At 46.2% G+C, this 16,159-nt stretch overlaps 1 protein-coding gene across 1 annotated transcript; it reads left to right on the top strand.

Annotated features, from left to right (window-relative positions):
- Nucleotides 1-6,869: 6,869 nt before the first annotated feature.
- On the top strand, nucleotides 6,870-11,122 carry LOC124662099. Its single transcript, XM_047199988.1, has 7 exons — nucleotides 6,870-6,876; nucleotides 7,416-7,542; nucleotides 7,651-7,766; nucleotides 9,219-9,400; nucleotides 9,558-9,663; nucleotides 9,745-10,046; nucleotides 11,029-11,122. Exons 1-7 carry the CDS (start codon nucleotides 6,870-6,872, stop codon nucleotides 11,092-11,094), a joined length of 906 nt encoding a protein of 301 aa, XP_047055944.1. The 3' UTR covers nucleotides 11,095-11,122.
- The last annotated feature ends 5,037 nt before the right edge of the window (nucleotides 11,123-16,159 follow it).

The raw sequence follows: 16,159 nt of genomic DNA, 5'->3' as shown, positions 1-16,159 counted from the left end.
ACCATACGCGACGTTTTGGCCGCTTTCGTCTGCGGCGCAGGTGGCCTCGAAAACGAGAAAAAAAAGTTTTGACACGCACCGCCCGAGGGACCAAAATCGTCTTCGCCATGCGAGACACGACAGGGGCAACCACTAGGTGGCCTCAAAAACGAGAAAAAAAAAGTTTTGACATGCACCACGGAGGGACCAAAATCGTCGGCCATGGTACACCAGCAACCACGGCGCGACTTCAACTTCGTCGGCCATGGCAACTTTTCTTGTAGTGCCTCTGACTCCGCCTCTTCGCCTATATAAAGGTACCTGACCTAAAACTTCGATACGGAAAAGCCACGGTACGAGAAACCTTCCAGAGCCGCCGCCATCGTGAAGCCAAGATCTGGGGGACAGGAGTCTCTGTTCCGGCACGCCGCCGGGACGGGGAAGTGCCCCCGGAAGGCTTCTCCATCGACACCGGTGCCATCTCCACCGCCATCTTCATCACCGATGCTGTCTCCCATGAGGAGGGAGTAGTTCTCCTTCGAGGCTAAGGGCTGTGCCGGTAGCTATATGGTTAATATCTCTCCTATGTACTTCAATACAATGATCTCATGAGCTGCCTTACATGATTGAGATTCATATGAGTTTTGTATCACTATTCATCTATGTGTTACTCTAGTGATGTTATTAAAGTAGTCTATTCCTCCTCCACGGTGTAATGGTGACAAGTGTGTGCATCGTGTAGTACTTGGCGTAGGTTATGATTGTAATCTCTTGTAGATTATGAAGTTAATTATTGCTATGATAGTATTGATGTGATCTATGCCTCCTTCATAGTGTGATGGTGACAGAGGTGCATGCTATGTTAGTACTTGGTTTAGTTGTGTTGATCTATCGTGCACTCTAAGGTTATTTAAACATGAATAATCGAATATTGTGGAGCTTGTTAACTCCGGCATTGAGGGTTCGTGTAATCCTACACAATTAGTGGTGTTCATCATCCAACAAGAGAGTGTAGAGTATAGCATATATCTATTTATTCTGTTATGTGATCAATGTTGAGAGTGTCTAGTGAAAGTATGATCCCTAGGCCTTGTTTCCAAATACTGCTATCGCTGCTTGTTTATCGTTCTCATCGCATCCGTACCGCTCTGCAATATTACCACCATCAACCACACACCAGCTTGTAGCAAGCAAGCTATTTTCTCGGTGCCGTTACTATTGCTCATATTTATTCATACCACCCGTATTTCACTATCTCTTCGCCGAACTAGTGCACCTATACATCCGACAAGTGTATTAGGTGTGTTGGGGACACAAGAGACTTCTTGCTTTGTGGTTGCAGGGTTGCTTGAGAGGGATATCTTTGACCTCTTCCTCCCCGAGTTCGATAAACCTTGGGTGATCCACTTAAGGGAAACTTGTTGCCGTTCTACAAACCTCTCGCTCTTGGAGGCCCAACACTCGTCTACAAGAATAGAAGCACCCGTAGACATCAAGCACTTTTCCCGGCACCGTTGCCGGGGAGGAAAGGTAAAAGGTACTCACACTCCGGATCTCGGCTACTAAGCTATTTTCCGGCGCCGTTGTAAGTACTCGAAGCTATTTCCTTTAGATCCTGCAATTGCATCTTTTTGTTTCTTGTTTTACACTAGTTTGGCATAATGGAAAGCAACATGGAGATTTTTATTCTTTTTCCTGAGTTAAGACATGGATGGTTTGATCCAAAAATTAAAAAACCCATGGTACATATTAGTATGAACACTTTGAACACCATTGTTGCTAATGATATAGAAAATTCTAAGCTTGGGGAAGCTGGTTTTGATGAGCATGATATTTTTAGTCCCCCAAGCATTGAGGAGAAAATTTACTTTGATGATACTTTGCCTCCTATTTATGATGATTATAATGATAGTGGTCTTTTGGTGCCGCCTACTATGGAGAGTACATTTTATGATGATTATACTATGTCTCCTACACTTGATGAGAATAATAATGATAGCTACTTTGTTGAATTTGCTCCCACTACAACTAATAAAATTGACTATGCTTATGTGGAGAGTAATAATTTTATGCATGAGACTCGTGATAAGAATGCTTTATGTGATAGTTATATTGTTGAGTTTGCTCATGATGCTACTGAAAGTTATTATGAGAGAGGAAAATATGGTTGTAGATTTCATGTTACTAAAACACCTCTCTATATGCTTAAAATCTTGAAGCTGCACTTGTTTTATCCTTGAGCCAAAAACTATGCCATTTGTGTCCACCATACCTACCTACTACATGGTATTTCTCTGCCATTCCAAAGTAAATTGCTTGAGTGCTATCTTTAAACACTCCAAAAGTTATTACCTTTTATTTGTGTCAATGTTTTATAGCTCGTGAGGAAGTATGTGGTGTTTATCTTTCAATCTTGTTGGGCAACTTTCACCAATGGACTAGTGGCTTCATCCGCTTATCCAATAATTATGCAAAAAGAGCTGGCAATGTGATTCCCAGTCCCAAATTAATTAACCTAAATAGACACTCATCCATGGTATGTGATTGTTGGACGGCACCCGAAGGATTCGGTTAGCCATGGCTTGAGAAAGCAAAGGTGGGGAGGAGTGTCATCATAATAAAACTAAAATAAAAAAGGCACTCCTTCATGGTATGAGATTGTTGGCAGGCACCCGAGGATTCGGTTAGCCATGGTTTGTGAAAGTAAAGGTTGGAAGGAGTGCCACCCAAAAATAAAAATGTTTCATGGGAGCCGCTCTTTGAAGGTTTGTCTGGCAAGGGAGTTAGAGTGCCCACTACCATTCGTTGACAACAACAAACACCTCTCAAAATGTTACTTTTATGCTCTCTTTATGTTTTCAAAATAAAAAGCTCTAGCACAAATATAGCAATCAATGCTTCCCTCTGCGAAGGGCCATTCTTTTACTTTTATGTTGAGTCAGTTTACCTACTTCCTTCCATCTTAGAAGCAAACACTTGTGTTAACTGTGCATTGATCCTTACATACTTACTTATTGCACTTATTATATTACTTTATGTTGACAATATCCATGAGATATACATGTTACAAGTTGAAAGCAACCGCTGAAACTTAATCTTTCTTTGTGTTGCTTCAATGCCTTTACTTTGAATTTATTGCTTTATGAGTTAACTCTTATGCAAGACTTATCGATGCTTGTCTCGAAAGTACTATTCATGAAAAGTCTTTGCTATATGATTCATTTGTTTACTCATAGCATTTACCATTGCTTTGATCGCTGCATTCATTACATGTGCTTACAATAGTATTGATCAAGATTATGATGGCATGCCACTTCAGAAATTATCTTTGTTATCGTTTACCTACTCGGGACGAGTAGGAACTAAGCTTGGGGATGCTGATACGTCTCCGACGATAATTTCTTATGTTCCATGCTTGTTTTATGACAATACCTACATGTTTTGTTCACACTTTATGATGATTTTATGCGTTTTCCGGAACTAACCTATTGACGAGATGCCGAAGTGCCAGTTCTTGTTTTCTGCTGTTTTTGGTTTCAGAAATCATAGTAAGGAAATATTCTCGGAATTGGACGAAATCAACACCCAGAGTCTTAAAATTCCACGAAGCTTCCAGAACACCCGAGAGCCGCCAGAGGGGGGCCACAGGGGGGCCACAGGGCCACCAGACACTAGGCTGGCGCGGCCAGGGGGTGGGCCGCGCCCCCCTACTGTGTCGTCGCCTCGTCAGCCCTCCGACTCCGCCTCTTCGCCTATATAAAGGTCCCTGACCTAAAACTTCGATACGGAAAAGCCACGGTACGAGAAACCTTCCAGAGCCGCCGCCATCGCGAAGCCAAAATCTGGGGGACAGGAGTCTCTGTTCCGGCACGCCGCCTGGACGGGGAAGTGCCCCCGGAAGGCTTCTCCATCGACACCGCTGCCATCTCCACCGCCATCTTCATCACCGCTGCTGTCTCCCATGAGGAGGGAGTAGTTCTCCTTCGAGGCTAAGGGATGTACCGGTAGCTATGTGGTTAATCTCTCTCCTATGTACTTCAATACAATGATCTCATGAGCTGCCTTACATGATTGAGATTCATATGAGTTTTGTATCACTATTCATCTATGTGTTACTCTAGTGATGTTATTAAAGTAGTCTATTCCTCCTCCACGGTGTAATGGTAACAGTGTGTGCATAGTGTAGTACTTGGCGTAGGTTATGATTGTAATCGCTTGTAGATTATGAAGTTAATTATTGCTATGATAGTATTGATGTGATCTATGCCTCCTTCATAGTGTGATGGTGACAGTGTGCATGCTATGTTAGTACTTGGTTTAGTTGTGTTGATCTATCGTGCACTCTAAGGTTATTTAAACATGAATAATCGAATATTGTGGAGCTTGTTAACTCCGGCATTGAGGGTTCGTGTAATCCTACACAATTAGTGGTGTTCATCATCCAACAAGAGAGTGTAGAGTATAGCATATATCTATTTATTCTGTTATGTGATCAATGTTGAGAGTGTCCACTAGTGAAAGTATGATCCCTAGGCCTTGTTTCCAAATACTGCTATCGCTGCTTGTTTACTGTTCTACTGCATCTGTACTGCCTGCAATATTACCACCATCAACCACACACCAGTTGTAGCAGCAAGCTATTTTCTGGTGTCGTTCCTATTGCTCATATTTATTCATACCACTTGTATTTCACTATCTCTTCGCCGAATTAGTGCACCTATACATCTGACAAGTGTATTAGGTGTGTTGGGGACACAAGAGACTTCTTGCTTTGTGGTTGCAGGGTTGCTTGAGAGGGATATCTTTGACCTCTTCCTCCCTGAGTTCGATAAACCTTGGGTGATCCACTTAAGGGAAACTTGCTGCTGTTCTACAAACCTCTGCTCTTGGAGGCCCAACACTGTCTACAAGAATAGAAGCAACCGTAGACATCAGTCTCCTTGACTTATTCATCAAGAATCTATCTTCTTGTAAGTCTTCTTTGTTGTAACCGACGTATGGGCCCACCTTGGATCATGGCAATCCTCACGTACCCCTTGTTGGGCCAAAGGAGGCAGATCAATGTCGGGTACCCGAAGGGTAATTCCCACAGCAATAACCCCCGATTGACTGGCCAAAGCGATATTTCGGGCAGAGACTGAAGTTGCCTTCATCCGAACATCTTGATCAGTCGAAGGATATGGAGTCTTAATGCTCGTCGTAAAGTTGAAATTGCGTGATATCGGGTGCGCGTTCAGCACTCCTAATGGGAGTGGCTGCCGAGCTACTCGATGACCTTGTTGTCGATGTTTTTGAACTTTCTTCTTCATCCGATACTTTTGAATATATCGGGTCCTCTGAGACTTCGGGTGAAGCCAAACAATTGATCGTACGTAAATGATAAGTGTAACGAGCCCAGTTTTATTCGGCAAACCGATACTAGTTGACTGCCAAAGGCAAAACAACGTCAGCCTACACAGAATCAAGTCCCCGGGCTCGAACCTGGATTTGCTGGAACCTTTGGCTCCGTTCTTCCTTGATTTTTTTTTCTGTCGTCGATGCCTTTATCGTTTTTATCGTGTGCGCAATGTCCAGCGCTCCCAATGGAAGTAGCCCCGTGTCTTTGAAAGTTGTGTAGCTGATGGCTTTGATGACATCAGTAATGACGTAACAGCTGCCGCAACTCGATTGACATGACGTGACCTAGCGGGTCCACCCTATATCTGCGTGGTCAGTTAGAAAATGACCGGTCCTTACGCGTTGACCGAGGCATTTCCTCGATTCTCGTGCATAGTGGGGGTAGTGGGCCACCGGTTTCTCTTCCCTCGCGACACGTGTGGACTTAGACTCCCGTCTATTTTTCTTGATGCGGATTTGGCACCAAAATCTGTAGCGACTTTGAGTTCATGCCGCCGTAGAGAGAAACTGAGGAGAGAAGAACCGCACAACTAACATCGAATAAAAAAGCATAAAACCAGCAAGACAACCCTCCTTCTATCATTCACGGCTGCACGCCCACACAGGAGAGTAAATGTGAGATTCCCTAAGAAAGTCTTATCAATGTTAATGGTAAAAATATAAATAATTACAATACCAAATCAATATTAGTAGATTCTCCATAGAATATATTTTTATAATATATTTGTCTCATATTGTAGATACTTATATTTTTATTTTATATATATCTGGTTAAACTTTATAAGCTTTGGCTTTTGACTAATTTCATAAGCATTATTTACCGAAACGGGTAGTACTAACTAAAAATGGTTAATCTGTTTATCGGGAAAAAGTTACCCTCATTCTATCATCCATGGCTCCACGCTACGCAGAGAAATAAATGTGAGACCCCCTAATAAAAAGAGGGATTTTCGAGGATTTATGCTGCATCATTCGAGCAAGTGACGATGATTATGTGTGGACTTGCAAACTAAATCGAAATCCATTGTCAATTTTTCTAGTAGTACACAAATCAATACTTTATGTGTGGACTTGTCAGACCAGGGGAGGAGGAGGAGGGGAATACTACTACGAGTCGACACCCCCATACGGTCAGACGCCAGACGCCGTATCGGGGGGGGGGGGGAGTGGAGATGCTCTTATTTTGGGACAGTGGGAGCGTTGACCTGGGTCTGGGGTGGGTGGAATCGGGGGATCTAAACCTCCATGACGCTCAACATGACCCAAATCAAAATTCATTGTCTATTGAGAATCAACCTGTGATTGAATGGTTAGGAAGACAGTGGCATCCCAGCCCTCCAGAGTTCAAATCTCGTAGTTGACACTTTGTGTTCATAGAGGTGAGCGCGTATGTGTTACCGTCTTTCATTATACTTATACCGTGTTTCACAAAAGAAATTCCATTGTCTATTTTTCCATACAAATCAATACGGGATAGCAATCACTTTATGAAAATGGCAAGTTAGCACTACCTTGAATTTCACCTCTACCCTTCCGCACTCCTTCATTCTCTCGCTCCCTCTTATCAAGTTTTCTGCACAAATCAATACGAGATGGCAATCACTTTATGAAAATGGCAATAGCCCAGCCTTCAATTTCCTCTCTACTCTTGCGCACTCATTGGTTCTCTCAGCTCCCCTCTTGTCAATTTTTCTACACAAATCACTAAAAGATGATAGCAACCACTTTTTTTTTGAGGGAAACGCGTGCACTTTATTGATCCATAATCAAACATTCATTAAAACGGCAAGTTAGGCCTGCCCTTGAATTTCGTCTCTGCTCTTTCGCACTACTTCCTTCTCTCCATTCTCGCTCGTGCTCCAGCTCCAGCCCTCCAACGCGGCAATCGCTCAACTGAGCCGATCCAACTTACCCGCCGACGACGATGAGCACGGGGCCTCTCGATCCCGCCGCCACTTCCCGGCCGAGGTACTCTGCTTCCTCTGCCCTCTGCCTAGGGTTTCCTGGTTCCTGACGGGGCCAAGAACTTGTCATTCCAGGGGAGGAGGAGGGGAACACTACTACGAGGACGAGGATCGCGTACTCGAGGGAGTTCCTGATCTCCCTGGGGACCTCGTCGGCGGCCTGCAGGAGGCGCCCCGTCGGCTTTGACGCCTCCAAGTTGAGGTGCGTGTTGTGTCAGTCCACAAACCTCTCTGTTACTGCCGACGTGGGCTTGATTGGTGTGCCCACGTCGACACTGAATCTCAGACGAATATGTTTGGTTTGGAGCAGTGAGCTTGGCCTGGTCGACACTGGCAGCAGCGTGCGCTATGTTGGGCCGTTTGGCAGGTGGGGGGGCGCATGCTCGTCTGGTTCAGGCAACACCGAAAGCAAGCCGAATCAACTGGGTAAGTTCATGATCTACAGAGAAAGATTGGCACGGCATAAAATTCAGTTTCAGTTGTGAATACTGAATAGCATATGGTGTACAGGCCCGTCCCGTACCACAAGCAAGTGCAGAGTGTAAATAGGTTACATGCTTTACAACGTTAAGACCCAGCAGGCTAGCACCTAGCAGTACTTCTAGGAAACCCAATCAGCCAATCAATTATCCACTCTTCTCCCCAAACTTCTCTCTTTCGGCAAGTGGGTGAGGCTTCAGATTTGTTCTAGGAATAGATACTACTACTGCTGGCAGTCAGTAAGGTTTCAGGACTTGTTTCATCAAAATCACTGACTGCCAAATGAAATTAAAGGTCCTAAATGAAATTTCAACGAAATATCCAAACATCCACATTTACTGAAATAGTTGCGTTTTGGTCAAATTATTTCAGATAAAAATAGTCAAGGTTCAAATATTTTCACTTAATTAAGGTATATTTGGTTACATTTCAATAGAATCCAAAAAATTAGTTTACGAAAGTATACCTGCGAAAACAAAAATCACCGAAAATTAGTGATGTAGGTGAAAACTGGAATATTTGTAGGAAAAAGTGTAGTAGAGCACGTGCGTGGTGCGCACGCGTATCGCCCACGTTCATTTTCCCTCGAGATTGGAGAACTTGGCCCGTATGTGCAAACAGTTAGCAGCGTGCGCAGAGATTAGTAGCATAGGGGTTGACTAGAGGTTCACGAGATGTTTTGTCCGGTCTGAAGAAAGAAGGGAAGGGCGACAGCAATGGCAGGCCGGTGATGCTGTGAAGTACTGAAGTTATCCTGGTTTGGCGATTTGTGCACAGAGGAGAGCATGGAATCGGGATCTCTCCTCGTGTCCAGAGGTCCAAGGTCATGCAGCTAAGTATTAGAAATTAAATGAGTATAAACTAATTTTGCATGCGCATGTTGTCCAGATTGATCGTGCAAAAAGAAATCTAAGATTGAGAGATCACAAGCTGACAAGCATGCATGCAACTAAAATAATAAAAAGTGCTGTAGTCTACATGCACCTGCCATGTCCAGACACTATTCCCGACAGCAGGAGCACCTTCTCACGCCACAGTTAGCATGCTTGATTAATCTGCAGCCCGTGACGCGCGTCAGGGATACCTTAAGTTTGCTCAGAAAATTGGAGTGTACAGTGCGGGTGCGCACCGCGCACCTGCTCCAAAACTCCGATACCAAGCGGGGCCGAATATTAGATTTTGCACAGGGCCTCCAAATAGCACTTTTTTTCAATTTTGTGTCACTGGAATGCTGATACGTCGGTTACGTTGCTGTTTTTACACTCTCCGGAGTTCTAGTCATCCAATTGGGTTCGGTGTAGCACTAGCAATTAAGTTTGTAAATGGTTTACTAGTATGATGTGAGCATGCGGCTTTCAGTTTCTGAAGTTACTTGTTGTTTCCGCGGTTCCCTCGCAGATAGGCATCCTGAGAACCAATCTAGGGACAACTGGAGGAGCAAGGAGCATGACGGGCTGCTGGGGAGCGGCGCTTTCCCCAGGATCCCATCTTATGCTGGGCCTTTGGCATCGAATGATCAGGGGAGTCGATATCAGCTAACTAGGAATGCTGGTGGTTACCAGCCAACTCGTCAATACAAGGTTTGGTTTTGCCGTAGTCGTTGGCTCAATGCAGTTCTTGTCCCTCTGTTTCTGTTCCTCTGATGCAAAGCAAGAAACACATCACTGTCCTTCCACACCCTGTTGGTTTAATGATGTTCTTGTAGAAGTAATGAAGTACCTTGCATGCTGATTGCAGGCTCCACCTGTTTCGCACCAACATCTTGATTTGACTAACACCGTAACTTTTGGCTCTTTTGAAAACTGGAACAAGGACATAGTGGAAGAAGAAAGGAAAAAGAGAGGTAACTGCCGATGCACAACGATCTGGTCATATATTTTATCCTCCACAGATGCAGAGTATCTCATGTTGATGTCCTATGCAGCATCATCTGAACTGACAAGGAAAGAGCATCATCAAGCCCTGCAAGAAAAGAAGAAAGCTCCTGACCGTGACAAAGAAAATCTTGGTGACGGTTCATTATTACAGAATTCTGCTGGAAAAAGAGATCCTCCAACTAAAGGTGATAAGCTGAATATCTCCTCTCTTTCCAAAGAAGATGCCATCGAATCAGCTCCGCTTCTGCCAACTCCTACAATCAGTCCACTTGAACCACTTGGTTTCACAAATGAGTTACCTCAGAAAAGGCTTGAGTCACAATCCTTTAACACCTCACGCAACTCAGAGGTATAACTATCGAATCAGAGTAGTGGTTATTGTTCTAGCTATTGATGGTTTTCTTAACCAATAAATACATCTAAGAAAGATTCAGCAGAAGTAAGATCACAATATATTTTCTGTACTGTACCACCTTTTGGATAGCTTTCGTGAACTTTTGGGGTGGAATGTGCAAATCCTAACTTAAACTACAATCGTAAGTCATGGTTTGCCAATGTAATGGGTGAATGTTGCCTTATTTCCATAGTTTCCCTTTGTAGAAATAATGAGTATGACTTCAGGAAGATACTCTTTGTTCATAGCTTCATTTCAGAAATTAAGCTCAACTTTCGGCAGCAACTATTTACTGAATTTTGTTTCAGAGTAAATGGTACTTAAATTTTAGAAAAAAAAAACCCTTTCTCAACAATATTATTTGATATGTTTCTTACATGAAGAGCGTTCACGTACTTAAGCCTAAAACATTTCGTACATGGTAATGGAGAAATACCAAATTGCATTTCCCTTTGCTGTATTTTGGGACAAGTATTTGTGGGAAAGGAATTTTCGTATTCCATCTTATGATTCCTATGTGTATTCATTCAGTATTTAACTACACTGATTCAGCAGTTGAATAGTGAGGATATAATGGAATCATCCATATGTGCTCAATGGTTCTCTGGTGGAGGCATTCTTGGTTCGTATCTTTGTGTCATACTTGCTGTTGCTATTGTGTTTTTTAAGGTTGCTGTTTCATAATTGTTAGATAATATATAGCACTGGACCAGTTTGGCGGTTCCAGATGTTACCTTTGTCATGTTGGTAAAGTAATGTACCCAGGGCTATCAAATTTTCCATAATAAGTAGGCTTTGTACGCAGTATATAACTTTCACTATGTTGAACTCCAAGCTGCTCATCTTATTTACTTTCTCCATAACTGTGTAACATTCTTTAAATGACGATTGTTTGTTCACATATTTGAGCCTTCTTTTATGTTGCCCGCTGGCTCAGGACACGCGGAAACTTTATATCCAAATCAGATGGTTCCTTTCAGCCACAGTAAATGTGGTCCTTTAGATATGAAACTGGGGACAGTGCTGGAGTGTGATAAGCCAACATTCTCCGATTCAAGTCAGGAATGTGCTAACTTTGATGACGAACGGCTGGAAATTCATCTACCTGAAGAAGATACTCTGTTTTCAGTGAGTGATTTTCAGGAGACTGATCATTTGTCAGCTGCAGAAGGTGCTAAGTTAGATAAACAAGGGCTGGAAATTCACCTACCTGAAGAAGATACTCTGTTTTCAGTGGATGATTTTTTATATCCTCAGAACACTGATCATTCGTCAGCTGCGGAATGGGCTAGAGCTGAGGGTCTACTGCCAGAAGATAAAGTTGTTGATATCAACTATAGGTTTCAAAGTCTTGATGTGTTGGGGTCACAGTCTCATGATCAGATAGACACAAATAATCTCTACCATCTTTTCGAAACTACGTCATATGCAGAGTCCCCTAAGAGGAATACAGATAACATGTTCCTGCCAAGTAAGCCATCTGATGGCAATCGACAAGCACCATTCGACATGCCAAAAGCTATCCACCATGGCGCTTATTGCCCATTCCCACAAGATAAATCCATGCAACATGTTCTTCCTGCTCCTCCCAGCATTTCTGCTGGCCCAGATTTCCCGCAGCACTACACCTGGGCAAAGTTCGGGCCGGGCCGGGTTTCGGGCCGGGCTTAAAAAAGCCCGCGGGTAAAAAGTCAGGCCCGAGCCCGGCCCGGCCGGACCGTCGGGCCTGTAATTCAAGCCCGAACCCGGCCCGAACGAGCAAAAAGCCCGGCCCGGCCCGAGAAGCCCGGCCCGACTAGGCTAAAATGCACGAAAATGAAGACCCGAGCCCGGCCCGGCGTTCGGGCTCAGATTTCAGGCCCGAGCCCGGCCCAAAGTGCAAGCCCGACCCGGCCCGGCCCGGGATTTTCGGGCCGGGCCGTCCGGGCCGGGCTGCCCATGCCCAGATGTACGCAGCACATACTACAACAGATGACCATGCCTGGAAATTTCCTCCCACCACAAGGCGTCCAGACATGTGTTCCTCTACCTCAGCCAGTACATCACACGCCTCACTACAGAACTGAGATGATGGGTGCGAATAGCTTCCAGATGCACCATTGCCAGCCTAGTTATGGAGAACACGGGATGATGGTGACAGGTATATCCAGTAACACTTGGGTTTTGTTCACGTTTTCTCAGTCATTTTGTCCAGTGATTGTTGACTGCCAAAACCCACCGGCGGGCAGCGGCCTTGTCAACACTGTAGAGCCGGGAAGAGCCTAGAGCTGCGGCTGGCTGAGACCCCTCCGAGCGACGGCCCGCAATGCTCTTCTGGTCACACGCGGCGTTGCGAAGTGCAGGGCGTGCCACCCGACCTATACCTGGTCAGGAAGGTGATGAGGATGCCTCGCTTAGTTTCCTGCAGGGCATACATGTAAACGTTAAATACGAGCCTCGATCGGCTCTCAGGTAATCCTGTGAATCGGCTCATAGAGCCGATCCACCCATGATCCGTACGGGGTGCACGGATACTTGGTGGTCCTGCTTGATCAAGATGAAGCTAATGAGATCTACGACGATTTAGGGTTTTCACCGCATAATCGGATCATCCTACTCCGAGTTGGGCCTTGCGGCCACGCACGGTGCTCGTAAGCCGATCCTAAACAAGGCCAAAAAACCAACATGAAGTTGATCCTAGGAACATCCCGTTAGGACTTGCGAACGCCACCCTACGTGCCACTGGATCCTCCCCCCCTTTGTAAGGCCTAACTATTGCAGATATCGAACTAATCCTTGTAGAACAAGGAGCAATCGTAACGGATCAGATCTACTAAATAATGATCAAGCGGGGTGCCGCCCCCACACCTGAGATAGGCGTGAGGGCGGCTAGATATGCGAGGGTTGCACTACGTAAGCATGCTTAAACGAAGAACAATGCTAACCCTAACACATCTAATGATAACTACGTTGCTCGCCATCAAAAATGCTTCAGTACGAGCAACGCATGGAACAACGTGGGGCTTGTGCTGCCTAGATCACAAGATGCGATCTAGGCAGCATGTCGCTTACCTGATAGAAACCCTCGAGACGAAGGAGTTGGCGATGCGCCGAGATTGGTTTGTTTTTGGGGTTGAACGTGAGTTGTTGTTTATTCCATAAACCCTAGGTACATATTTATAGTCCAGGGGACTTTCTAAGGAGGGCACATCCCCTCGTGCACGATACAAACTCTAACTCTTATCTAAAAGGGTAAACTACTAAATAAAGATACACGGGCAATTCAGCCCAAAACCCTTCGTGCCGTGCCGCTTCGAAATCTTCCACATGTAATCTTCCAAGCCCGGCCCACCTCTCGGATTTGTCTAAAATCTGGTGATAACACATGCCCCCTGGTTTTGGAAATAACATTTCCAAAATCATTATGCTTTCCCTTCGAAGGGTCATGTCGTGGCAGAGCGGAACCGTTACAAGCATCCGTCATCATTATGCCCCGTCTTCTCGGCCTTCTCTAAAAATTCCGACAGCTTTAGCATCGATCCCTCGGAAGGCTGTAATGGCATTAAACCTTCACCAGATTTCTCATTATTTAACCGTGCCGACCGGTTAGCTCTCTCTATCCTCTATTCATCCCAGCCTATCGGCACCAAAAAACCCTCTCCTCCTCGTAGCAATGTCTTCCTCTTCCTCTTCCTTCTCAAAACTCTTCCCCCAACCTTCGCCGAAGAAGAAGAACGAGGACAGACCTCCACCCCGCAGATGAATCCCTTCTCCTCCGACAAGGAGGAGAAAGAAGGAGAAGCAGCAAAGGCCAAGGCCTCCCCTTCCGTCCAGCTCCCACCGAAGAAGCGCCCCCGCATGTGGGCGGACAGCGAGGACGAAGATGATGACGAAGAGGAAGAGGAGGAGGATGACTCCTCCTCCTCCATCGGGTATCCGCCGACCAAGCGCTTCCGCTCCCGGGCGGACAGCGAGGATGATGATGATGACGAGGAGGAAGAGGCTCCGGCCAAGGGCTGGGGCAGCGAGCGACGAGGAGCTCCTCGGGAGCAGCGCCGACGACGTCGACGGCGGCGATGACGAGGACAACGACGACTAGTAGTATAGGACTAGTAGTAGCAGTGCACTAGGCACCGGATCCCTCTTTGAGAGCCATCGGCTCTTTCTTGTAAAGCTGCTCCTTGGAACTAATGAAATTGTTCTTTCCATTCATCTTTTAATCGCTCCAATTTCATTCCTCCCGTTTGTCATGCTAAGACCGATAGCAACGCGTCGGACTTCTTTACTTTTCTTGCAGCAACAGCACAGTCCAAGTCCTGTACTAAACGATGGCTTTTCCTTCCCAGTTCCTCCCTGAGACGACCATAACGCAGCCGCAGCCGAGGTGACCTTAATCGGCTCTTAAAAACAGGGCATCTTCCAGGCTTGTCCCCCCCCCGAGTCTTAGCCGAGGCAAAAACAGAGCTGTATGGACCTAGGCTCGATCATGTCTGAGGGAGCTCCTTATGCCGAGCTAGCCGATTAAACATAAGTCGGCTTCCCAAAGCAGAGAGCCCTCAAGGTGAGCTGCCCCCCGAGTTTCTTCAGTTCCTGCCGGCCAGATAGGCTCCTTTCCTTCGATGGACCTGATGCAATCCATCCTTGACCTGATCCGCACGCCCATGCTGCTCCTGACATTGTTCTTGAAGAAATCTCCCTTGAGTCGATGGCCATGCATCGGCTGTTATATCCTTAAGTCGATGCCTGCTGCATCGGCTATGTTCGAAAATTTTCGAATTTAATTTTTACTTCTTGTTTTTACGGCCGACCTGTGCATCGGCCCCCATATTCCAATACCCATCAACAGAAGATGAGAGGCTTCCGTTGCATATCCTCGTATTTTATCTACCTGGGTGCCCCCCCGAGCCGATTCTGTCAGGAGAATTGATGGTATCGGCTCGTGTTGGATAACATGTTGAACCCAGGCAGAATGGTAGGTGAGGATAATTTTGGCCGATTGCTGGAATCGGCCTCCACGCTGCGTGCTCGTTGAAGGTTTTGTAAGTTCCCTTCATAAGTTTTTTGGGGCCGATCACAAGGATCAGCCTCTCCTGGTTTGCTCATTGGTTTGATCTTGCTACTTGGTCAGGCTGGATAAAACCAACCCGACTTCTGACTTGATGCGCTTGCTGTCGTCCACCTTGAGTGCTCCGTAGAGTCGTGGAGCGCTACGCTCCGTCGGCAAGACGAGTACCATGTTTGTGCCAGCCGATGTCTCATCATCGGCTTTCCTCTGTTTAGGGCGCCACTCCATTTTCCGTGGACGACCCTCTTCATCCAGGGTTCGCTGAACCTTTGCAGCCAAAACAGGCCGTGCCTTCCTTAGCGTATGCAGGTACAACCTCTCGGCTTCCTCTAGGCCGCGCAATCGCTGGACCCTGCGCTTTTGGGAACGGCTGAGTCCGTCAGGGCACCACCTTGGCCGGTGGTACCTATCTTCTTCCACTTCTCCCTCGTCTTCTGAATCCTCAAGATCTGCCCAACGAGGTGACTCGGCGCGTTTGCTTTGTGGCGGGAGAGGCCCTAGGCGCTCGAACACGGACACGTTGGCTGCCTCCTTCTTTTCCGATTGCATTCGGGCAATTGCCGATTGTGGGCAATCGGCTCATTCCTGAATCCCAGCGAGTGTCCGAAGAAGGGGCAGTCCCAATGCCCGGCGTTGTCATCTTGCTCCCTTGATGCTTCCGTGGCACAGCCGCTCGTGCTCCTCCTCATCGCGATCCTCGCCGACGATATCTTCCGGCTTCTCTAGCCGGACGATCTCCTCTATCATCGTAATTGGACCGTCGGCGTTGGTCATACCGACTCACATATTTGTTGAGGAGGTGATCGAGAGGGGTCGCCGATATCTTATATTCTTCACTTCTCCCTCTCGTGACATAGCGCTTGCCATCATGACGGAGCCGATCGCGTGGAGCGGCTTCCTCTCGTATCCTTGCTATGAGAGCAGCTGCCCTCATCTCCATCTTTGCCGGAGTGGTTTCCGGGTCCTACCATGTTGATGCCGAACGAGGGACTCGGCCGGCAACCTTCGGGAGTAGGTGATTTCC

Source organism: Lolium rigidum, chromosome 6 (assembly GCF_022539505.1).
Source record: "Lolium rigidum isolate FL_2022 chromosome 6, APGP_CSIRO_Lrig_0.1, whole genome shotgun sequence".
Taxonomy (NCBI): Eukaryota; Viridiplantae; Streptophyta; class Magnoliopsida; order Poales; family Poaceae; genus Lolium; species Lolium rigidum.
This window is presented reverse-complemented; position numbering and strand designations above follow the sequence as displayed.